The following is a 27,091-nucleotide window of genomic DNA, read 5'->3' as shown; positions in this document are numbered from 1 at the left end:
TCGTGCCTAAATAAAATCATGCATGAGTTCTCGCGTGCGCGCGCGCGCAAGTCAATCATCCTTCGCCTTGTCAGAAAGTCCTTTCGTCAGTGTTCAACTATCCGTCAGGCTTCCCCTTCGGTGTTAATACGCCGTAGCATCTCTCAGACAAGGTCGTGCACTTTCGCCTTTCTCCATGATAAACAACCAAAAAAGTATCTTGGGTGAGCCGTACGTGGAAGCAGTCATTGTTTCCCAACCTCCCCACGAGGACGGAGACGAGGTGTGGACACAGCTTGAAATCGTAGCCATTTATTGTTGACAGTTAGTAGGTTGTATAGTTCACAGGTTTTCGCTGCAATGGGCGACTTTAGGCGCGGGATTGAAAATGACACCGCAAGCGCGCGACAATATTTCGCCAGTTAAATACTGGCACGAGACGATCTCGCGCAAGACGCGCCGAAAACGAATTCAGCGGGGAGTGCGTATCGGCACTGAATTCTTCGTAATGACTGAATTTATCAAACTGTGTTTAGTCAGACTGCACGCGAACAGTAACAGCACTCGCAGTACATGGTAAAACAGCGTTTGTTACCGAGCAATATGTTCACGCTCTGAGGTCTCGTGAAGTCTTCAACGGTGACAAGACGGAGACGGAGGCGAGTCCGACAGCGGAGGACTTGGGCAGCGATTAAAAATCTAGGACCTTCCGTCATTTGACCGGGCATATCCTTCTCCTTAAAATAATCATCACAGACTCGCAGAGCGGTAAGAGTCATATTTGTGTTTTACTCACAAGATATTTTGGGCACGTGCGCGTGAATGACAGAACTGGAGCGCGTTACCATATTTTGGCGATATTATGATGAGTATCCCTCAATTATATAATTGATACTTGTTCCGTTGTAAACCAAAGCGAAGACTTCTGAAGATACTGGAGGTGTTTCTTGCTCTTTACTTTGTGTAACATTCATGTAGCCTACTGATCACTAAACTTTAAGTAGCTCAACTCTTCTACTGTGTAGCCTAGTTAATAAAACAATAATATTTTATTCCTAATACTTTCTTTCTTTCTTTCTTTCTTTCTTTCTTTCTTTCTATTTCTTATTTCTATAATGCATAACCATAAAAACAGCTGAAAAAAGTTTTGATTGAAAGCAGAAGATACTTGTTAAAGTCACCTTCAATAAAGAAGAGATCTCCAGGAAAGTTTCTCCCTCACTATTGTCAGATTATCTACTCTGGCATCAATTAATGTCCATAAAAGTATCTTTGCTTTAGAAAGGATTGCTCTTGCGATCGTAGAATGGCAATTAAATGTATTTTTTTTTCCATTGCTTTCATAGTGTTCGTGTTCAGCTAGTTTAATCCAGTGTTTGGTCTGGGTCTGTCTGTTTAATGTCTGCTAAGCGGACACCATGTTTTCAAGTTGAATGTACACTGTACTGTACTGCTGTTCGGCTCACTGCTTCACAGCAACAGCCCTTGCAGGTATTTGTCACAGTTATGCACCAAAACATTTGATTAAAGCAATTAGCTGATATTAGAGCATAAAGTATTTCATTAGCAGAGGTGAGGTGGATCGTAAAGGCACAAAATACCTCTTGGGTGTTTTTACTACCATTTTCTAGCTTTTGTTTAATATTTGCTGTACTGTTATATTTTTTAAATAACGGTTAATAGGATTTAATGCAGCTATCAGTCAATTTTAAAAATTCATATCAGGCAGATAGACAGTAAAGAAAATTACAACCCAGTCAAAACCATCAAAAACGTTCGCAGAACAGTCCAGGTATTTTTACCTGTTGTCTACAAGCTGGAGAGTGATAGTCCAATGTAAGCTGTAGATCATCTTATTTGAAAATGCAATGATCTTAAAGATAAAATAATCATGAAAAGCTTGACAAGTTTATTTGCCCAGTGATAGATTTATAGCTCTGATGGGCTTGCAAACTTTAATAATGTTATGATTGTCAAGATTTTTTATGTTTTTTTTTGTGTATGCAAATTAATTTGTGTGTGTGTGTGTGTGTGTGACTTCAAAAACATATTCAAATAATAAAAAAAACAATATTTATTATTGTGTGAAAAAAGTGTCTTTAAAAAACTTAAAGAAAAAAGAAGAAGAAGCACCTGTTTATTAATTTTTTTTTGGGGGGGGGGGGGTTATGATTAACATTACATTTTATTAAATTTTCATTACATTTTAAAATAATTTGCCTTACTAGTATGAATGAGTAGTTATATAAATATAAAATTATACAAATAATTAAATGTAAATAAATATTATATAGTATATCTATATGATATGCATACAGACACAATGGCATGTCAAGACACCCACTTTCACACACAGACACACACACACACTATTTTCCGTTCTATGTTTTCTGTTCAACTGTTTCATCTCAAGTCTATCGGGCAGACCTGTGTGTGATACAACAATGTTTCTATGTGACATATTACATGCATACACACAGTAGACATTTGGAAAAATACTAAAGAAAGGGTTGGATGTTGCTCTTCACCGGGGTGAAAGAGCGATGAGGAGTACATTCTTTCTGGCATGCAATTACACATACGCTCATGCACTCTAAAGTCCAGGAGCCTGATCTGAGGAACCTGGCCTGTGTACAGCTTTCTAATGTGTACATACACACACAAAGAGACAAAACAGACTGCTTCGTTACGGCTGGTCAAGGCCAGTTTTTACCACCCAGATCTGAAGCCTCTCAGTAATTTCGTCAATCGGTTATCCATATGGAGATTCAAATGAATGGTGGCGAACAGTAGATTTTTAACATTTGGCAACCACAGTCTAAGCAAAACATACTTGCACTATAAAGAGAGTCTGTAATTATGTGAGTTTTTGTATGTGTACATCGTGTGTTTTCCACAAAGGGGTGCTGTCCTAATCATCAAAATTATTCATATCATAACAACTTCATCATTCTGTGTGATACACACACATACACACACCATAGAAGCAACATGTTTTTATTTGTGTGTGTGTGTGTGTGTGTAGTTATAGATCCTCAGTGACATTCCCAGTGCCAAAGTGAACCTTTACCGTCCAAACAAACACACAGACATGTGAGTGTGCATTCTCAGCTTCTGTGGCTGAGTGAGTAAATCTGCAGTCAGTATTAATGTTTTGTGACAGCAAGGGATGACTGCAAAGACAGTGCACACGGAGACAACAGAGGCCACATAAAACACACACAAACAAGCCATCCTGATTTACAGCTTTCCCTCCCATGGCCTGCCTTTAATCATCTTTTTCAAAACTCTCTTTCTCATGCACAAGTCTCTGATGACACACAACCTGTGTCAAAGATCAGATGGGCTCTGTTGACAGAGGACAACAGGGTAAGAAATACTAAGGAAATATATTACGTTGCAGACTCCATCTGCAGTGTCTGCAGTGTTGCGCAATGTATAGTACTTTGGCAAAAAATAAAATAAAAAATGTTTTATATATATATACCAACCACATCGGAATTGAATGTGATGGGTTCATTTCTAATAATAAATATTTCATAGTTTTTAAATAATAAATAGTAAATATTAAATTTTAATATAAAATGAATGAACTTGTAAGTTTAAAATGATAAATGCTAATCTAAAATTTGACATTTGAAACTGATAAATATGTTTATTTCTTTATGTTGAGGCCAGTGGAAAAATGGATAAATCTGAATTACTTACTGGGCCAGTAGAAAGATCCTTACTCTTATGCTCAGACAAACACATTAAATAGACAATAAATGTCTTTTTGTTGGGTTGTCTTTGCTGGCTGTAACCCAAAAAAAGGCCAACATGACCAATGTAGTGTGATTCATGAGTAAATGACTCCCTTGTTTTGGTCCTTTACTTGAATCAGACAAACAGTCTCAGACAGTCATTGATTTGAATCAGATATTCAGGTATTGTATTGTTTAGTGTGTACTTCACTCAGGCTGTCTCTTCTAGCTAAACACTTCTTTTGACAAAAGAGGTAGTTTTGCTTTTCATTTACAGCAAGTGTAAATCAACAACAAAGTACAAGTCCGAAAAACAAGCTGTTCTTGCCATTATTATTTTTTTTTTTATTTCCATGTGATCTGTTTCTCCTTTACGTTCACCTCTAACTCTGATCACAGTGACAGACCCCTTGGTTACATCATCAACATGAAACATGAGTCCTACAACACAGATCAGAAAGTATTAGACTGAATGTGTGTGTGTGTGTGTGTGTGTGTGTGAGAGAGAGAGAGAGAGATATGTCCCTGTTTCCTGTCTTTTCCTCAAGTCATGTTTAGAGGGGGTATCATTCACCCATGGCTGGGTTTCCATGGCCACAAGGACTTAACCAATCAGAGCGCAGGGCCACCATGTGCTCCAGACGAGGAAAAAGCCCGATGGCGACACATATGCTAGCGTGCTAACGCTAACCCAGCAACTTTAGCTCTTCCTCCCTGGCCTTCTCTTTCATTTCGATTCCCTCTTAAATTAAATCTCTCTTTAGTTTTAAATAGCTCAATGTATTTATAATGTTTCCCCTTATGTTGTCACATCTTTTTCTTCTTGGTTTCTTCCTAAGGCAAGACATGAATAATAAGGGGAAAGGAAAGATAGACAGAAGTAGACAAAACAAGACAAGTGCCCCTCAGTAAAACAACTTTTAACTCAGCCTTTTAAAATAAAAAAAATTAGGTGAGATGTAGGAGTTTCTCCTACTCACAAACATTGTTTATTTATATTGTCCGATGGAGTGTTTATACTGTAAGATTGTGTAAGGTAAAGAAGAATGAGCGAAAAAGAAAAAAAAACATTTGCCAGTGCATTTATTGTAAAATAGAGGGCAATTCCTGTGTATATTTTTCTTCAGGCCAACAACTGATTTTTCCTATGTTTTAATGTGCTCTAAACTGTAATGGAAATGCATCGTTTGCCTTTGGGAATGATTGTGTCCGTGGAAATGGAATTCTATTGTTTGAGTCTAATCTAGTTTTTATTTAGACATGGTTCTCATTTACTGTAGAGTCATCTGCAGGTATGGGATTCGTCAGTGGAGGAACACATATCTGCTGCGCTCGCTCTCTCAAACACGCTCACAGACACAGATTCTCACACATACCTTGATCAAAAGCTTAAAGCTCAGGTTTTGAAGAAAGCCCCTCTTGGCAAGTCATCGTTTCCATGGAGACTAAAATATTTCTCCTTTACTCATTCTGTTTAGTTGTACTCAAGCTGTTTCTCCTATTTTCACTGCAAAAATAATTTCTTACTTTTTTTTCGTCTTCTTTTCAGTACAAATATCTAAATGACGTATCTTTATATCTTAAATATTTTATGTGACAATACATTAATTTGAGATGTGAAACAAGCTAGGACAAACAGATTATGCCATATGAAGTCTTGCCTCACTGGCATACGTTATTTCTTAAAAATGTAATTTTTATTTATTTTTTGTTTTTAGAAAACAATAGGTAATTTTTTGTAAATATGTAAAATATTTTTTTATTTACTTTTTAAATTTTTTTTTTTTTTAATTGACTTAAACTGTATTTTCTTTAAAACATATTCCAGTAAGCTTTGTTTATTTACAACCTTTAAAAATAATTTATATATATATTTTCGTACATGAAAAAAAAATTACTAAGAATAGTTTTTTTTTGTAGTGTTCTTTTAAGCTTTTGCACCTTAAAACAGGAATCACCAACAGGTCAAGGTAACAATGTTTTTATTAATTTAACAAAGCATAAAAATTTATTTATGCAATCTGAATATCAAACAAAATGACAGATACTTAAGCATAAGAAGCCTTAGTGCAAGAATCATCTTAAAGACACAAATATGGAGGTTGAGAGGAAGGTACAGTAGAGCAAAAGCAAAAGTGTTAGTATGTTGCATAACAAGCAGATGCTGCACTAATCTGCCTCAGCTCTGGATTAGCTTTAACAGTCAATGTGTAAAATGGCACACTAAGTTAATGCATAATTCATGTTATTAAGTGTTAAATCTGTGGAGTCGACGGATTTAGGATTTTATGTGCTCCATATCATTTACCTCATAAAAGTGTAGAGAGTAGTCAGACCTGACCTGTAGGTGCTATTTTATGCAGTAAGTACAAAGTTGGAAAGTATCTGTAAATATTCCTCTTCTACTTCAGCAGCTTTCAGTTAGTGTTCATAGCTTTGTGTTGAGGGGCTTTCCTGCAGTGCCTACTAGAAGATGATGTCACCAATAATGGTGCTGTGTGTTTTAGAGCAGTGACTACAGACTGAAGTCAACGCCAAAGCTATGTGTAGCTCTACTGTTTACAGCTGTGTGAAAGATGTTTTAGGGCCAAGATGTGTATATATTAGCGTTGACATGCAAGAACAAATATTTCCGACAATATGTTTGGAATATGAAAGTTTTTGGCCACATTTATGCACAAGGTCCAACGGAGAATTGTTTTGTTTTGTTTTTCTGGGGGGCAGAATAAATTGTCAAACAAAGTGCAGTCTTGCTGAATTTGCCTCCAAAGCAAAGCCATGTTTGTGGACCCTCACTAAATCTTTACTCCATCGTGACGTGTGAACACAACCCTATTTAAAGCTTTAGTGCCACCTCCAGCATAGCACATAATGTCATCATTGCTCAAAAACATAGGTTTTATACTCAGCTAGCTAGGTACATTAGAGGTACATTTGAGATTCATGTAATTTTAAGTATAAATCAAATCTGTTTTGGCTGACCACTTGTGATCTGATCAAGTGAGACTGTTAAAAGCAGGTATAGAAAGCAAAAAAGACTGGAATGAAGAAATGAAAAGAAAGGCAAAGTAACAAAAGCATGGGTGATAAGAACCAGATAGCGTGAGTATAAAAAGAGAGATAATGAGATGAGCTGAGGTAATGTTCACAGTTAATTCACTCCCCGTGTGTTGATTAATTATGTGTACTATTTGTGTGTACACAGCATTGTTTCCCGCATCGCAATTCAGTGGCAATGCTGCTCCATGACAAAGGAAAAAATATATTACCCACTTTGTATTGTGTGTTTGCAGTCTTAAGTTGAATGTGAAGTTATTTTAAGTGCAGCTCAAGGAAAATAATACAAGGAGGATAAAAACATGTATTTATTGGCTACAATCAAAATTACTGTGTTCAGACACAGTCTCATTCTTAAACAAATGACTCTTTTTAGCCACTTCTTTTAGTGAATCAGCCAAAAAGATCCGTAAGTTATTGGTTTGAATCTGTCTAATAAATTACATATTGAATTTGTTCAAAGGTTTTAGGTCAGTAATGTTTTTGAAAAGTCTCTTATACTCACCAAGGCTGTATTGATAAAGATTGTGAAATTTAATGACAATTTAAAATAACTGTTTTCTATTGTAATATATTTTAAAAAGTAAATTATTCCTGTGACGGTAAAGCTGAATTGTCAGCATCATTACTCCAGTCTTCAGTGTCACATGATCCTTCAGAAATCATTATAGTATGCTGATTTGCTGTTCAAGAAACATGTATTATTATTGTATTATTATTATAGTGTTCAAAACAGTTGTGCTGCATATTTTGTGTGTGTGTGTGTGTGTGTGTGTGTGTGTGTGTGTGTACATGTCTTTACTGTCAATTTAATGCATCCATGCTGAATTTTTTTTTACTGATGCCAAAGTTTTGAACAGTAGTAAATAAGCATGTGCACTTAAATATACACATTAACATATTTTTTGTATTTTAAGAAATATCATTAAAAATAAGCTTTACCACACTGCTGTTCATGCATGTTTTTATTGCCAAAAATATACAGAAATATAACACACTTATGATGATTTTATAGAATGTTGATTGACTGCAGAAACATTTTATTTTCACTGTTCTGTCTCATCAGCCCTGTTGTTGAAAAATGAATGGGCTTCTCAGGTCAGTAGCCATTGTATAGTGCAGTTCATACATTTCCTCATCTACACTCTTAATTTAAAAGCTCAATTCATTTTTACAGATCATTTCAACAATGTCTATTTACATCATTCTGTATGCATAATACAAAGGCATGATGTTGCAATCAGTACAAAAAATAATGATCTCATAATTTAGACAGAGAGCCCCCAGCTGTTGGGGTTTAAGCCTGTGGGCTCTGAACACAGATACTTGGGCAGTTTTGTAAGCAATTTAAACTAAATCTGTAATTTGGAGATGATGGATCCTAAACATAATGTCAAATGCTTGCATGTGTATTATTACAAGAGGATTATGTTTATTTATTATCATATTTTCCAAATTAATACTTTCAGACATTGTGGGCTTTCCAAATTCGAGCCATCCACTTGTGTACCAATGTGTGTATTTAAGTGTGTTTGTGTAACCGGTAATGATTATCACTTTGATTCTCATCAGTCTAACAGCAGTCTAATAAAGACAAAAGCTCCGGAAATGACAGCAATCAATACCATAATCTCTATAAGTGTTTGTGTGTGTGTTGTTCTTAATGTTGCACAACCCTTTGCATCATGAGCCATTTTCTCCAATACAATTTGTGTTTATGTATGTTTTGTACATGCATTTATTAGAGTTAATATTAGATCATACCCACAAATAACTGTTGTTCCTCCTGGCTGATCAATCTTATTTTATAATTGTATATTACTTACTGTATTTTTATCAAATAAGATGCAGCCTTGGTGAGCAAAAGAGAATTCAGTGACACTTTAGATTAGGGAACACATTCACTATTAACTATGACTTTTCCCCTTGGTAATAGTTGTTGAGTTTAAGTATTGGGTAGGATTAGGGTTGTAGAATAAGGTCATGTAGAATAAGTAGAATAATTAATATGTGCTTAATTACTACTTATAAATGGCTAATATTCTAGTAATATACATGCTAATAAGCAACTAAGAGACCCTAAAATAAAGTGTTAGAGAGAATTCTTTCAAAACCATTCAAATATATTTCAGACCCCAAACTTTTGAACAATAGTGTATATAAACCTGCTAATGACCAGTTTATTATGTTGGGTTTCACAGTGTAATTCATGGTGGTATCCTTTTGAGTGGCTTTGGTCTGAACTTTTGTTTTGCTGCAATCTCTTTGTTTTTTTTATTTCATTCATCAATTCATATTTTTTGCTGAATGTACACTTTGATATGCTCTTGCACTGGTCATTCACTGTATCATCAATAGATGCCTGCCATGAAACAATAGGAAACTGGACTTGGAAAAAGTGGGAGAAGGGCTCATAATCGCAGAGTTGTGGGGAAATTGTAGTGTCTATAATTTGATACACAGATACACAGTCCAGTTAGGAAGCTACCAGTCCAGCAAACATGCTTTGCATAACCCCCAAAAATCCAGTTTGATGGAAAAGATTGTAAAGGTGGGAGGAGTTGGATGGATGATGTTAACAGTAACACACAGACACAGAAGAATAAGGGAAGAGAGACAGAGCCGAGAGAAAGAAGGGATTGGGGGAAGGGCTGCCAGGGAGATTAATCCCTTTAACCCCTTTACATTGACACATACATACATAAACAATCTGTGATCATTTCTTAACAGTTTTCTATTTTAAGATAAAGCATTTATATGTGTATGATGTGTTTGAGGATTGTAGATGTAAAATACTTGCCTTTTCTGTGTACTGTGCATGAATGAGAGCAGTGTGTATTGTGTATGTAAATAGCTGTAGCGTGTGTGTTTTCAGAGCAGTCTGTCTCTCTTCCCTCAAGTCATTTACAGTTTCTGCATGGTTTGATGAATATGCTCCAGTGTTTGTGTGTGTTAATATAGATACATGAAAGAGCTAGAGCGAGGTTTGGTTTGACCTCTGTTTTAAATATACACTGATATCTTTGCCCATGCTCTGTCCGTGCTGTGCTTAAAAATGACATCTCTGCAGGCCACTTGTTTTTTTCATCAGTGTACATTACCATTCATAGAAATGCTGGGCAACATTATTATTGCATTCATTTATAAAAATGTGCTGGCATTCTCCTCTTGCCTCTGGATTGCCTCTGTCACCTCACTGCTGTCTTACAAATGGACTCAGCAGCTGTACGACAGAGCTTCAAAAAACTGTCTTATGCAGTGTGTGTTTGTATTCTGTTAAATAATGTGAATTATACCATTAAAATCTTCTGCCTGAAGTAGCTCAGCTGTAAAGAGCACACTGCCTTAACTGGGTTTTCCAAAAACACACACACACACATGTAACCACACTACCAAGTGTAATGTTGTGTGAAGCTAGTTATTTTGAACCACAAGTGCCCTGCTGCTCTTGCAGCATTTATTTGTAATTGTTTTTTTGTTTGTTGTTGTTGTTGTTTGTAACTCTGTAAACATCTTTACTGTCACTTTAATTAATACTTGCTGAATACAATTATTTCTTCTTAAACTAAACTTTTGAAGGGTAGTGTACACTGAACTAAAACTGACAAAATAGAAATAGGAAAATATTGTAAGAATATAGGAACTATTGTCATATTTACATTTCAGGGGCATAACATCAGGGATTATGAAAGAAATAAAACAATAAACAATAAAAAATGATGTCTGTCACTGATGAGTAATCAAGTAATCGGCTGATTATTCTGATGATTAATTGATTCATCAGATCCTTTTTTGTGGTAATAAAAATTTAATTATTTAAAATAATATAAAATGACTTAAAATACATATATAATAGCAATGAGTCAATGATAATAGGCTCAAATAAAATATCAGAAGCAAGTAATCATATGGTTTTATTTAACAAAATGGTAAAAATACATAATGTAATAAGACAATACAATCATAACTTATGTACATTATGTATTATATCAAATGCCTGCAGAGAATGCCAATGGCCTAACGATTACCTAATCCTTGTTTAATATTGACTAAATAACATTTCATTAAAATGTCCACCTAATCTTTAATATTTGTCCACTTCTTTATGATAGAAATGCAAAGCCACTGTAATTTTTTGAACAAGAACATGTGAACATCAAATAATGCAAAGTCATGATGAACAGTTAGCATATTTAGAAAGTTGATGCATTCAATTCAATTCAGGTTTATTTGTATAGCGCTTTTTACGATACAAATCATTACAAAGCAACTTTACAGAATATTACGTTTCTACAATATTTAGTAGAAGCTTATAAATGGTGACTGTCAGTTTGTGTGCATATGACAGGATTTTTCAGAAAAATTAATACAAGACGTAGTCAGCCAGATGATGAACATTATTAACAGCAATTATTATATGATGCAATCACACTTGTAGCAATATTTGTAACATTCTCCTGTTGGCATACATTTATAAACGATTTACCATATAAATCTGATAGAATGGTGCACATTTTTGCCAAATGAACATTATAAGCAACTCAGACTCACAAAATATACAAAGATTGAGTTTGTAATGTAACCTACATGCATATAAATTAAGTGCATAGTAAACCTGCAGAGCATATATTCATTTAATTTAATCACAGCCTTTGTGAATTCACAATAACACAGCTTTTTTTTATATATGCATATTTTTTATGGTTTTAATAATTCGTACAGCCTTACAAAATGGTCTAATAATACTTTTCATGGATTGCCATCCGTGAAATGTGCCACTTCCAGTATTTTGCCGGTTAACTGACATCGCCAAAATGAAATCACGGATTTTATTATAATCGTGTACGTGAATTGAGGAATCATGACACCCCTAATAATTATTTTTTTTAATAAAGATTAGTATTGGTTAATTTAAGAGAATATACATTTTCATTTTTGTTACTTTTTGAAAGAAATATCATGAGTTTGATTCGGACAGATTTGTGAATCAAATTCATTAAAAAGAAATGGCCTCAGAACCACATGTTTGTTTATCATGCACTTAGCCAAAATAATGTGAAAGATGGTTGTGTTGATTTCTTTTTTTCCCTTTGTGGTGCTGTCTTTCTCTGATGGTACAACCAGTCTCTTTGGGTTGTCAACACAGCTTTATGCCTTATGTGTGATTTGCATCCAGCATCTCTTTCCAGGTAACGGCACTCCGTTCACAAAGTTGTGCAATGATACATTGTACACTTCCAGCTTCCCCCAAAGCTTCAGCAGGACATGCCAGTCTGTCTGTTTAATTAACAGTGTCTCTTAGGGGATTCTGCATATTAGACATACAGCAGCGGAACGCAAAACACAACAGACATGTGTAAACACTTGTGTGTATGTGTGTGTATGATTTTGCAAAACTCCTGTAGGGGATCGCTAATCACTTTACCCCAACATTAGGGAAAACCGAGCAGATGTTCGCACACAAAAAGTTATTGAATTATCCTTAATGAGAGCTTCCACTGCAACACATCTCATCTTTTATTTGCAGCCCTCACTTAACCCTTGTGCTTTGCTGAAAATACTAGACCTAATTTGGTGTTCCTGGTCAAATATGACTGGCCTTTTAAAAATCACCAGATCTTGGATTCAATCTTTTTGTCAGCTTGTTTTTTAATTTAACACAGGTTTTGCATCTCTCTTTGGAACTGATTGATTGTAGGCCTCATTAATCACTGAGCTTATGCACCTCAGAGGTGCATAAGCTTAGATCAATAAGTCCAATGATCAATTAGTTCCAGTATTTGGTAATAATATAGCATAACTATAACATATTTTTACATAACAATTTTTTGTAGGCTGGTCAAAAACCCTGGATATAAACAGATATATATAAAAAAAAGTCTGAATTATGAGCTAAAATGTCACAATAATTTTTTTATTCTGCTGCAGAAACAAGCTTCTAAAGATGAGTCACCAAATTTATAGGAATATTTCCTATAAGTTGGACTCTAAATGTGGACCACGCAACCTCAAGCATCAAAGAAAATCTATCCTCTTCGACACTCGTTCTTTTCTTCATATTTCTTCTCTTAATTTTGTGCATTGTACCCTCCTGGCAGTCCTCTTTATCTCACCTTTCCAACATTCCTACCCCTCCCATTCACACTTGTGCTCAGTATATCTCTCCTTTCATTCTCTCACTCTTTCTCCCTTTATCACCTTCATAATTCCATCTCCTATGTGTATTTTTTGCCTAAAAGCCTCTGTCAATCAAAGCTGTCAGGGTGTCAGTATGAAAAACGGTCTTCCTTGAGGAAAAATGCATTTAGCTGACTCAAGCTTTGCAATTTATATGGTATTTTCATGATGTAATCAACAGCTATGTTTCCCCTGAAGGTTTTTTGATTAATCTTCTAGCTTCAGTGTGGAGGTGCCTGCTACAGTCAGCATGTACCTAATATCTCACCTCATTTCATAGTGTTTAAATGTAAAGAACTTCTTTTAAAGTCATCAATAAATGTTGAGATGACATCTTTGACTTTCTAACCGTCATTTTTTTTTTGATGAATTTCTAAAAGTTTGAAACTGACTCTGGTGTATGACAGAAATTATTATTTGCACGCATCTGTGTGTTAGAAAGAAAGCAAGAAAAGGGAGAAAATTTAAATGTAAAATTAAATTTAAATTTATGCATTTAACAGACGCTTTTATCAAAATTATGTACCATGATAGGTACAAATTTTATTCAATATGTACCTATCATGTGCAAGAAAAGGAAGATAGAGAGTGTGTGTGTGTGTGTGTGTGTGTGTGTGTGTGTGTGTGCACGCGTATGTGTGTGTGTGTGTGTGTGTGTGTGTGTGTCTGTGTGTGTGTGTGTGTGTGTTTACTCTTGAGTATAAAGACCTCAATATACTTAGGGCAAAATTGATGAATGGAAGAGAATGTGATTTGGAAAGCTAATTTGGAGTGTTTTTGAATACATCTTTGGGACAATTTTGAATTTAATGCACAATACAGTCGTTTTGGGCAGACGTTGCAATGAGTGGGACACTTAAAGGGATAGTTCAACCAAAAATGAAAATGTGCTGTTCATTTACTTGCGCTCAGGTCATCCAAAAATCATCTTTACTGTTCTACTGAAGAAAAAAGTTGCATACATCTTGCATGACCTGACAAGATTTTCATTGTAGAGTGAACGATCCCTTGAAGGTTAATCATTTATCATTATATTTAAAACCTTATGTTAATAACAAACTAGTATGAGATTCAGACAGATCATATATATATATAAAAAGGCAAGCAATTACAAAGTGTCTTATTTTACCTGGATATTATAAAGACTAACATAGAATTATTGTATGTTTTCGGTGGTATGTAAAGAAGCATTTCATTAGTTTGATAAACAAACTGGTTGTAAGCACAGAAAAAAATCCCTCTTGCATACATAAAAGAGAAAGTCTGTAATGTTTTTTCTGCATGTATGTTAATGTTTTAAATTAATAATTAAATTAATATTTGATGATTGAATACGTTGATGGTCTATAATTAGGCACTAAAGATTTAACATACTGCCTCTAATTTAGCTGTAAGATGCTTTATACGATTAACTGCTGTGTGCTGTGGGTTTTATCAGGGATTACAGACATAATAGGTAGTGCATGGTAATGAGCTCTAGCAGTAACCTCCAGCTGTTTTCACGTCCCTTTAATAAGCACACCGTTCAAGCAAGCAACCACAACAAATGCTCGTAAATATTTTTATTGTAAACTCAGGTTTAGAGTTTTATATTGAAGATATCACAATGTTAAGATTTACAATGAATACATTTGTTTAGCTTCTGCAGGAAGAATATAATGCTTTCCCTCAGATTCATTTCAATTCATGATATAATCGCAAAATAGATGCCTCATTTAGCTCATATCATAACAGCAAACATTTTAATCTTTTAAACATTTTAAACCTCCCAATTTGTTCTTCACAGCACTGTCTGCCTTCTTAACACTAATTAAAAATCTGCCCTCCCACCACTAATTAAAAAGTGTTAGGTACACAGGCGGGTGCTGGGATGCCTGGGGAAGTAGAAGTATGACAACCTTTCCCTCTTTCTCTTAGTTATGTATTTAGCAGGGTTTATGTGTGAGTAACTGCGTATTCATGACACTTACAAATGCCTCAAGCTGTGCTCCAACACATTATGTTTCCAGTCCAGTACACCTCCCTATACATAAATGATCATATGCAAAGTATTTCCCCCTGATAAGCATGCATTGTATATTCAAGACTAATCTAAACCTGATTCAGCCATTGCTGTCGTCATCTGACAAAATAACATATGTGCTAAAGGTTCACCATGGACGATTGAACACAAAATTAAGGCTTTTACATTGTGTTTAAGTGCTTAGTAGGATGTACAGTTAAATTTACAGCTGACTCAAACTGATGCATATCAAATACATAATCTCTAGACAACTGGACTCAACCGCCTGCATACAAATGTAGTAACTCGGAGTACCTTATGTGCAGTGTGAAGAAATATTAGTTAGTTAATATGTAAGTTATGAACTGACATTCTCCTAGGCTGTGCCTAAAATCATCCCCTAAAATCTTAAATAGGGTACTATTCAAGGGGACAAACATTTGTAGTGCTGTCAAAACCATAGAGAACATTATCGAGTGCACTCATTTATCTCATAATGCACCATAATAACGAGTGTACAACCGATGTGCACTGAGCAGCTTGAGAATACCCATAATGCATGGTGAAGGTCGTGCCGAATTAATTCATGCATATCACAGAGTAATATTATAAAGGTATACATTTCATTTTAATTGATTATTAAATAGTTTAATTAAGATTTTTACATGCTAGTTTCATTGACAGAGTTTGTAATAAATCTTTTATTACTGCTTTTGCTGCCAGTTTGCAAAGTTTTAAAGGAATATTAAACAGCAAGCACAAACTATGTAAAAACGGCAGCCGGTCTGGTGCACTCAGTGTCTGAATTCAATAATTTTCATTCACTTATACTGTATATTAGTGGACAAATGTTGGGAATAGTGAATGAGGGTATGGGGTGATTTTGAACACAGTAGCTATTGGCTGATTGTTTAAAAACAGCCGATAATCACAACATATCCTGTCAACCAATGGTGAAAAAATGGACTGCAACTTGTATGAGGAAAATATCTCTTGTGTATAGGAAGTTTACGTGATAACGCATTAGGCAACCCCCATCCAGCATTGCAAAGAGCTTTGTAACTTCTGATAGTTCAAGTTTAAGCTCTGAAATTCTATGCATTTTATCACAATATTTAAACAATAAATGCAGTTTTAACAGTCCGAGATGTTGCGTGACAGATTTGATAAAGTTAATAAACATGCATGAACATGGAAAGAAATATATGGTATAACTTCCTGAAATCTTTCATGTCTCATGTAATCTCTCAGTCAATGTTTATGAGCAATTGAATTGTACACAGTTTTTATTTGAGTGTGAAAATAAATAGCAGTTGAATAATAGTTTGGGCTCTGTTGTTAATTTTAACCTGTAATATCATAATAATGTACCAAATGAGAGGGTTCCCTGTATAGTTTACAGCATTAGTTGGGAGAGATTTTTTATCCCTTAGGAAAACCAAACTATCGGTATCGCAGATGTCATTCTTGAATATCAGTATTGGCTGAGAAATGTATAATTGGTGCATCCCTCCTGAACTACTTATTCAGTGGCGCCACAACACTGCTATTTAATCTACAGTACATCCAATGTAGTTTGGCAGTTCAATTACAGAATGACTCAGAGTTGTTACTAAATCAAAAACTTACACCACAACCAGTGTAGTCAAATTTCTGACACAAATGACTCTTTTGAGTTGGTACTTTTTGAATCGGACACACTGACTGTGGCCAATCCAGTCAGATCACAGTGAGTTTACAGTGAATGACAATGAGTTTAGATCATATAACAATGTGTAGTTCAGATATATATATCAGAAATTTTTTATAAAAAAAAAAATGTAACCATGTTTTAGTTTGGTTCCAAAATGCGATAAATGGCATTACATTTTTTTTTATAATTTCTGGTCGGTATGAAAAGTACATTTTAAATTTTATGCAAAATGCAATATTCGCAGAATTATTAGGTCATGTTTTCTCCCTTTTTTCCAAACTGTGACAAGCGACAGTGCCTTTTTTGCAGAATGCGATATATCCGCTCAACCAATCACAGCACAGCATTCCACACACTCTCTAGACAGTAATGGCAGCACTTTGAATACACTCTGCATCTTAGTTTAACTCATCTACTTTGTACTATTTGATCAACAAACAAGGGCATCTCGTCAGTAAAGTTGATTCTGTGATTAATAGTACCGGTAAATCTCCATCACGTGCTTTTAGATGGAGTGACATTTTATACACTGAGCCGTAGGTCACTGACAAGCTAATCTATATCGCGTTCATATAATATATACTGTGTGGACATTGCGTGCGACTATGAAAAAATATTTGACGTTAGGACCACCAGTGCGACTGACCAGATCATCATCATATTTGTGATTGTTCTCGGGAAAACTTCAAAGGTTTCTACGTGTTTTTGCACAGACATATCTCACGAATCCTTTCATAAGCAAAGTGTAAACGGTGTAATAAGAGATTTATTGTGCAGTGTAGAGAGCTATAATTGATTGCGATGAAGATGAGTGACAGCTTTTAATGATTTTTTATGGAATTTGTAAATGTGATACTGATTTAATACAACAGTTTAACAAGAAGTTAAAATTAAGTGACTTACATGGTGTTGTCTAACTATAATACCATTGTCTGATTTTGCTCTGTTTCGTTGTAGAAAATAGTTTGAAACAAAGACAGCTGAGCCGCTGCGCATCTTCATTCAAACACAGATGTATTTTGTTTATGAATTAATGTGATTTTAAATGAATATAGTGAGTCAATCAGACTTTTCCGGAAAATTACCGGTAAATTGCCGTAAAGAGATCATGTGTGAACAGGATCTTTTAAAAAAATACCGGTAAATTCGTTCTGGCAATTTACCAGTATGAGAAGTTGTAACATTACCAGTAAGTTGCCGGAATTCTGCTCTGTGTGAACACAGAAGGAAAATTACCGGTATGAGCACGTACGAGTTCAGAACGCGGTGACGTAAGACGTCTACTCCGGGCCAATCATAACAATGTGACGCATTCACGCACCGTTTAAGAAAATTAAATAAATGTCATCCAACTGAAGCGACAGTGAAATTAAAGCGCTCCTCCTTATCCGGGCGGATGAAGAAATTTGTCGTCATCTGAGAGAAACTGTTAGTGATGCAGTGACGTATGATAAAATAACTGTTAACTGTCTCCGAGAGCAATGCATTCACAGGACAAAGTCAGGTCATCAATATAAATGTACACTATATCGAATATTTTGTGCGGAAATTGCAAGATAAAGCACGCTTTTTTGTGACATATAGGTGCCAGCGAGATAATAATATAAAATAAAGAAATATAAAATAAAGAAAATAAACATGCTTTCTGCCGTCTTGTCTTGAACAGGAGCGCTTACAAAAATAAACCGAAACTCAGCGAATACATGCCTCACAGACATGTTACATATATCAGTAGAAAGCTTTAAATTATTACTTAACGAAATAATAATAAAAACAAACAAACAAACAAAAAAAACTATTTTATTACAATCATAATCCGTAGCCTATAGAAGGCGCGTCTAATAAGGAGATGATGAGTCAGGCAACTCCTTGGGACACAGACTCAGAAAACACAAGTTTATTAGTAAATAATTCAAATATATATATATATATATATATATATATATATATATATATATATATATATATATATATATATATATATTCTATTTCCCTCTGTCACATTCATGGTAATTACTTTTTTCCGGTACTTTGTAACATATTTTTAACTCAATTTGAATGCAGAACTGTTTATCTGCGCTGATAGACTATTTGATATTAATTTGGATCAGCATATAGTTTACATTTGTGTACGCACCTTTTCTGCGATGTCGCGCGTCTTACAGACTGCAATTTACAATCACAACTTCATTGTGCTATTAATCCTTTCAAGACGATTTTCACTAAATTGGTCAGCTTCCTACAGCATCAGGTGTTTTATTAATGGTGAGTATAATTATTCAAACCAGTCGTCTATTACGATGTCTCTGTAACAAAAGCAGTTGCATGAATACTAAACTTTGAAACAAAAAATGAAACCATCAACAGAAATACTGACCATGTATTACTCTATATGTTTAAAAGCGCAGCTGTTTAGAGGTTAATGACATCACAGAATTTACCGGTATTTTGGAATGGATGTGTGAATGGTGCTTTTCCGGAAAAAAGATGGAATGTTGTTGACTGTGTGAACAGAGCATTTTTGAATTTACTGGTAAAGTCGTTCCGGTAATTTTACGGCAATTTACTGGTATTACTGTGTGAAAGAGGCTATTCAGTCACTTGCATCATTCCTGAATGAATCAGCCGTTTGAAAGAATCAAATAAATAAATGAATCAGTGATAAAATCAGTGTCTTGCCGCCACCTGCTGGCAGTTTTAGTTTCATTTTTAAACTATCTTTTCATTTATTTCAATAATTTAATATTTCTATATTCAAAATTTTTGATTTAAAACATTAATCTGAACTTGAATTTATGGATTTAATTGCACTCATGCCACCTCTGAACCACATTAAATGTCTGAAAATACACTTAAAAGCCACTGTGTTCTTCTGTGCCAATTTTGTTAAGACTGATTTAATTTAATTGGTAACTTATTCTTTTTATTCTACTTGTCCTTATTCTGTCTTTTTAGTTAGAATTTTTGAAAAGCTTCTAATATATATATATATATATATATATATATATATATATATATATATATATACATTTTACCTAAAAGATGACATGTTTATTTAGAAAAATTTAATTGTAAGTCACTTTAAGGACTCAAATATCACCTTGTAATGAGAAGGCTATTGTTTTTATCCAATTTTTAATTATTGTCTAGAAGGTGCTCCTAAATTTTGGACTTTTACTGTAAGTGCTCCTAAAAAGAAAAGCATAAAGCCCTGCTGTCTGTCTGTGCAATTCTACACTGGGCAAGAATTGTTTTAAGTGAACTTAAACTTTGAATTTAGCAACTGGATTTTCATTTTAAAGTTTTTTTGCATCTGTTTATTTTAGGAGCTTCAGAATTAAAGAGATCATTCACCCAGAGTTACAAGCACTCAGACCAAGGGATTATATGATAGAGAAAAACCTAAGATCTTTATTGTGCAGGATGAAATGAAGATACCTCCATGCCATTATCAGATTTTGTCATAAATTAATTCATCACATTTCATATGGACTTACCAGAGAACTTTTTCACATCGATTCCCAAGCCATAATCTACAGCAAATAACTGATTTTTGTAACAAATCATTATTACTGGGAAAATGTTTTCATTGCACATTCCAGTGCAAGAACGCCTCTCTCTCCAAACTAATGTAGTCACATTAAATGATTGTTTCCTTGTCGCACTTGGGGAATGTGTGTGAAATTTTAATGAGATTTTTCCCTCTAACTGTCTGTGGAAGTATCTGTAAAATCCTGTGACTGTAATCTCATCTCACTATTTACTGTGAGAGAAACACATAAAGAAAGAGTGGGGGGAGATAAGAACGAGGGAGAAAACAGGGTCTGGATAAGAATGTGAGCGCTGGAGATCGCTGGAAGCTCTAATTTAAGCCATGACCAAAGATGGGCAGATGAATACAAGAGCAAGCATTAAGAAGTTCCCTTCCTTCCAGCAGTGTGCTGTGAAAGTGCGAGAGAGAGAGGGGCTTTAGAGAGGAAGTAGGCGATAAGGTTATGGGAGAGATATTGTTTACTCACTTATCTGTGACAAGTGTGCATGTCTTTGTGTGTGTGTGTGTGTGTGTGTGGAGGAGGGAGGTTGTGGAAATCTGATTTCTTGTTACAGGCTGAACATAACCCTGATTTTGCCTTTCCTCTCTTGTTCTCCCCTCATCATTGTCTGTTCCCCTGCCGTCAGGGATATTAACCCACGCAGCCTCCCACATCAAAACCATAACACTCCCCCCCTCAAACCACAACCCCCTCTGACCCAGTTTTTGGGGTAAAGGGCTATTGTGCGCTTTTCTGAGAGTCTCCCCCTTGCGCATTCTTCATGGAGACACACGCTTTGTGTGCGCATACAGTATGTGTGTGTATGTCTCTGCTGTTGCGGTAAGGTCAGTGGTCTCTGATCTACAGGGCTGCTCTTTAAAAGAGAAGAAAGGAGGAGGATACAGAAATGAGAAGAGGAAAAGCAGGCAGGGAAAGACAATGTTGAGTATGTGTGAGTACAACTTTCACGGCATGTGCTTGTGTGACTTAACAGGCAAATACATCAGTGCTGTTTGACCTGAATTGACATCAAGTATTTCTGTGAACTGGATGGGACTGGGTGTATCAGTAGACATGGCATTTGTTGTATTGTGTGACACTGTTCGCTGTGAACCAGTGAATCCCAGGCAGGGGATTCATTTTGCTTTTCCAAACCTATAGAACAGTATTGTTAAAATTAGTGTTTTAATAATATAAGGGCTGTCAAAGGATTATTTTTTTGTTTGTTTGCTTATTTATTTATTTATTTATTTATGAGTGAACTGTATGTAATAATACTAATGAAATGCTAAATGATCTATTATATTATGAGGTAAAATGAACATTTTTTTTTGCTTTGTTTTTTTTTGTTTAATGTTTAGCATGGTTTTTGCTGTGATATCCACTATATTATGAGGCAGAAGGAATACTTTTCTGGTTTAATGTTTGAGCCTCATCAAACATTAAACCAGTATCAAACCTATAAAACAAATATTATAAACATTTTAAGTTTTAGTAATATTGGGGCTGTAAAAGGATTTGTTTGTTTGTGAACTAATCCTGTAAAAATATTAATGAAAATACTAAATGATATTCACTATATTATGTGATGAATGTAGGGCTGCAACAAACGATTATGAGCTATACATATTCTAACAAATATATAAAATAAGGTACTCACTTCAGCTTTTGAAAATTATATTAAGATTATATAATTAAAATGATTTTACAATTATTTTTTACAATACAAAGAAATATATAAGTCACATAAAATGTGATGACAGACAAGATAAAGAAATTTTCATTCACCAGTCAGTTAGCTATATGATAAAGTAACTGAGTGACACAACATTTCTGCCTGACATCTCCTAATAATCTCTCTTAAAATACCTTATTGGGTTACAATAATCAAATCTTTCCTGAGCTAAATAAAGCTTTAATCTCTGCAAACCAAACTATCACTTTAATGTAATCATTTTTTTAATACTGTAAGCGGCTTGATTTATGGCAATTTATTGTATAAAGCGGTATATAAATAAACATGACATGACTGGAGTGCTTATTGAAGATCTGGTTCAAATATCAACATCACTGTAATCAGATGCTTTCTTAACTGCTGTTTTCTCACTGCTGTCATTTTTTATTGTGTTTATTTCGTGGAAAGCACACAGCACGTATTTATTCAGCCAAACACCACTGTCAAACTGCATTATTGCAGGCCCTTATGTTAGGTCAGTGGTTCCTAGTCCTGGTCCTAGAGAACCCCCAACATTGCACATTTTAGATGTTTCCCTAATCAAACAAAACTGATTCAACTCATTAGTAACAAATCCAAGACCTCATATGTGTGTCAGATAAGAGAGATGTCAAAAACATACAGTTTTGGGGGTTAAGCTAAAAAAGGTTGGGACACACTGTAATCAAATGAGATGGCAGACAGAGAGAGAGGAGTGTGGATGCATGGATTAAGGGTGTAGATTGGCTTTGACATGGTCACAGGGGCATTTTGCTGAATCTGAACACTGTCTGTTAGAGTCCTGCACGGGTTCGGGTACCCGACGGGTGACCCGCAAATTTGGCTGAAACGGGTGAAAAATATCCAACTGTTTCGGATACGGGTGCGGGTCGGGTCGGACACAGGGGAAACACGGGTCTAAACACGGGTTCAAAACAGTCACGTGCAAACGTAAAAATAGGCCTACGTTCCACTTTTTAAAAAATCACAACCACGCCAATGGCTGCATGAGTCAGCTCTTTCACACAGTAATACCAGTAAATTGCCGTAAAATTACCAGAACGACTTTACCGGTAAATTCAAAAATGCGCTGTTCACACAGTCAACAACATTCCATCTTTTTTCCGGAAAAGCACCATTCACACATCCATTCCAAAATACCGGTAAATTATGTGACGTCATTAACCTCTAAACAGCTGTGCTTGTATTTTTAAACATGGAGGGTAATACGTGTTCAGTATTTCTGTTGATGGTTTCATTTTTGTTTCAAACTTTAGTAGGCCTATTCATGCAACTGCTTTTGTCATGGAGAGACATCGTAATAGACGACTGGTTTAAATAATCACCATTAATAAAACACCCGATGCTGTCGGGAGCTGACCAATTTATTGAAAATCGTCTTGAAAGGATTAATAGCACAATGAAGTTGCGATTGTAAATTGCAGTCTGTAAGACGCGCGACATTGCAGAAAAGGTGCCTTCACAAATCTATGCTGATGCAAATTCATATCAAATAGTCCGTCAGCGCAGATAAACAGTTCTGCATTCAAATTGAGTTCAAAAGATGTCGCAAAGCACCGGAAAAAGTAATTACCATGAATGTGACAGAGGGAAATAGTAAAAATATATTTGAATTATTTACTAATAAACTAGTGTTTTCTGAGTCTGTGTGCCAAGGATGAAGTTGCCTGACTCATCATCTCCTCATTAGACGCTCCTTCTATACGGATTATAGGCTAATTGTATTGAGATTTTTGTTTGTTTGTTTGTTTTTATTATTTCGTTAAGTAGTAATTTAAAGCTTTCTATATATTTATTTATCATGTCTGTGAGGTATTCGCTGAGTTTCGGCTTATTTTTGTAAGCTCTCCTGTTCAAGACGAGACGGCAGAAAGCATGTTTGTTTTCTATATTTTATATATAGGCCTATATTTTATATTTTTTTTATTTTATATTATGATCGCCCTGGCACTTATATGTCCCAAAAAAGCGTGCTTTATCTTGCACTCTCCGCACAAAATATTCGATATAGCGCACATGTATCTGGGTTTAACGTTAAAACTACATGCTTGAACTGTTTTATATCTTTAAGAAGAAATACAAAGCATTCATAAAAAAAAAAAAGCAAACCAAGAACAAGCAGGGACAAACCAGAGAGGTCACACACTCACCCGCTCACTACAGCTGTTCTCCCTCAGGGAAGATTTGTGTGGTTCAGGCTCACTGCTCAAGATAACTGTGTGTGCGTATGTGTGTGTGAAAGAGAGCGTTCCATTCATTGAGTCTATTAACCCTAGGTTGACATTTTATCGAGCAATATATCTAGCAGAATACACAATGAACTATATATAGATGAATATTGGTACCCTATATCTGTTATCAGTTGCATTTGTTTATCTCGTCATCTAATGTTCACCTAGTTATTTTTTAAAAACACTTTAATTTTATACACTTTAATTTAATAACACTGTTAAACATGATCTTCAGCGAATCTCAAATTGAAAATCTATATTTTGTAATGTATATTTTAATGTTGTGAGGCCTGAAATGTAGCATTTAAAACAGTTGATTTTATTTTTTTATATTTAGAAAAGTAGTAATTGTAATAGTGCCCATTTATTGGTTTTAATCAATGAAATGAAAATAATTATCGGCACATCCCTACAGTGTTCAAAGAAGCATTTTACCTTTTTTTATTCTTTCAAGTATTCTTCGATTCATATTTCTAATCATGCATATACAGATACCTACTACAAAAATGACAGAGCTTAATATCCAGAACAATGTTTCAATAAAATGTCAAATCATCACTGAAATGTTAATGAAAAATCAGTAACTGATAATGGTTGTATCATACATTTTTCCTTCATAGCTTAATAGCTAAAAGATCTGGCTCATTTGACTGGATGTTTTCATTGAAAGATGGGACTTTCATTCCTGTGTCTACCATATTGAGAAATTTTTATGAAAAGTCACACTATTTTTAATTAAGTGTCAATGCACATCAAAAACCACACTGAAAATATTATAATTATGCTTCACATACTTTATGTAATTGTTTTAAGGTATGATTTTAATTTGATAAACTCTGTGTTTGTCCACAGAGTCTGTGAGCTGTGCAGTGTGGGACGCTGTCTGCCCCGTTGTCATCAGACGTCATGAGCTGGAGCTTTCTGACACGTCTGTTGGAGGAGATCCAGCACCACTCCACGTCGGTGGGGAAACTCTGGCTCACTGCGCTAGTTGTCTTCCGCATCGTACTGACTGTGGTGGGCGGCGAATCCATATACTATGATGAGCAGAGTAAGTTTGTCTGCAACTCGGGCCAGCCAGGATGTGAGAACGTCTGCTACGATGCCTTCGCGCCGCTCTCACACGTGCGATTCTGGGTTTTTCAGATCATTCTGTCCGCCATGCCCTCTCTGCTCTATATGGGCTACGCGGCCAATAAGATCTCCCACAATGAGGAACTGCGGGGCGGCACGGGGGCCGGGGCTCCAGCCGCAAGTGAATCAGCAGGGGACGGATACACTCAGCGCAGACAGAGAAAGATGTACTTTGGTGAACGGCAGCACCGGCCAGGACATGAGGATGGGGAAGAGGAACGCGAGGATGACCCCATGATCTACGAAGTGCCTGAGATAGACAACACGCGTCGTGGGTTGGTGCCACCGCGACCCAAATCCAAAGTGCGCCATGATGGGCGCCGGCGTATTCGAGACGATGGTCTGATGCGAGTGTATGTGCTACAGCTGCTGACCCGCTCCGCATTGGAGGCAGGCTTTCTGGCGGGACAGTACCTGTTGTATGGCTTTCGCGTTGAACCAATCTTTGTGTGCTCTGATAAACCCTGCCCACACCATGTGGACTGCTTCATCTCACGTCCCACCGAAAAGACCATCTTCCTCCGAATCATGTACGGTGTCAGCTGCCTTTGCCTGCTGCTAAACCTGTGGGAAATGATTTACCTCGCAGTGGGAACTCTCCGTGACGCACTACGCAAACGAAACGAATCAACCACTGATGATGAGTACCAGCTCGGCTTGCTTGCGGCAGGGGGTGTGTCTGTCGGAGTAGGTGGGCCTTCACTCAGTGAGGGGGAACCAGGAGGCGGAGTTGTGGGTTGCGGACGAGAAGCAGACTACGTTGGTTATCCCTTCTCCTGGAAGACCCCTTCTGCGCCACCAGGTTACAACATTGTGGTGAAGCCTGAGACGATGCCATACACAGACCTGAGCAATGCCAAGATGGCGTGCAAGCAGAACCGTGCCAACATCGCACAGGAGGAGCAGCAGCAGTACGGCTCCAATGAGGACAACTTCCCATCTGCAGGTGAGGTGAGACCCCCTCCCATCAACAAAGATGTGATACAGTTAGAGGCAGCGATTCAAGCCTATACCTTGCAGCACCATGCTAGCAATAACCACGATGAGATAAACACCAATGACATAGACGAGAAGCCTCAGAGCAACATCACCAAAGCACCACAGAAGGAGCGAAAGCAACGGTCCAAGCATGGAAAATCTGGGAGCGTTGGGAGCAGCAGCAGCAGCAGCAGCAGCAGCAGCAAGTCAGGAGAAGGCAAGCCATCTGTCTGGATCTGACATTTGCATACACACTTGACCTTACACTGAGTGGTGCACACTATCATCCAATTCTGCAAGTTTTTTTAGACATAAAATGTCCTGTGTATCCCACAGATTACAAAGACTGCACATTAACGATTGGAAAAATGCTGTATATCTTTTTGAAGTGTTTTCAGTGCCTTAAAGAAACTCCAAGAATAGGATGGATTTTTCTTACTATTTCTTGATCTTCCTAAAATAATCTTGTGCACTCAAGATTATGTTATGCTCTAAGAACATTCCCTCATAATCCAGAAATACCCATCTGTTTTCAAAGTTGGAACTATTCAGTGAGTTGAGAAAGTCTTCCTATCGGATTCATTCAGGAGAGTGATGACACTACAATCCGATTCCAAACCAGCTGTCTTCCTTTTTCCAGTGTTAAACAATAACTTTTGCATCACAATGCCAAGCTATAACAATGCAATGATACACCAATGCAATGGTGGTATACTGTGATCTTCCAGACCCAACAAACAGTCCCGTGAAATAAGCTGTAAATCTACATTTACAAACACACAAACACATCCAGTACAATTTATATTCATAGCTATGGGTGTTTGAGGAA

General features: G+C 36.0%; 1 protein-coding gene across 2 annotated transcripts; it reads left to right on the top strand.

Moving 5' to 3' along the window:
- The first annotated feature begins 215 nt into the window (after window positions 1–215).
- Window positions 216–27,091, top strand: LOC132149026 (gap junction gamma-1 protein-like). 2 transcript variants are annotated; one of them, XM_059557917.1, is made up of 2 exons: window positions 216–747; window positions 25,003–27,091. In XM_059557917.1, exon 2 carries the CDS (start codon window positions 25,057–25,059, stop codon window positions 26,500–26,502), a length of 1,446 nt encoding a protein of 481 aa, XP_059413900.1. In that variant the 5' UTR covers window positions 216–747; window positions 25,003–25,056; the 3' UTR covers window positions 26,503–27,091. The 2 variants fall into 2 exon arrangements, with proteins under 2 accessions (XP_059413900.1, XP_059413901.1); XM_059557918.1 differs by lacking the exon at window positions 216–747 and adding an exon at window positions 20,790–21,136.

The sequence above is a fragment of the Carassius carassius genome, chromosome 9, assembly GCF_963082965.1.
Source record: "Carassius carassius chromosome 9, fCarCar2.1, whole genome shotgun sequence".
In the NCBI taxonomy this organism is placed as follows: Eukaryota; Metazoa; Chordata; class Actinopteri; order Cypriniformes; family Cyprinidae; genus Carassius; species Carassius carassius.
This window is presented reverse-complemented; position numbering and strand designations above follow the sequence as displayed.

What these genes read in the sequence shown, in the direction of transcription:
- LOC132149026 (XM_059557917.1), top strand. Translation starts at nt 25,057, where the DNA reads ATGAGCTGGAGCTTTCTGACACGTCTGTTGGAGGAGATCCAGCACCAC.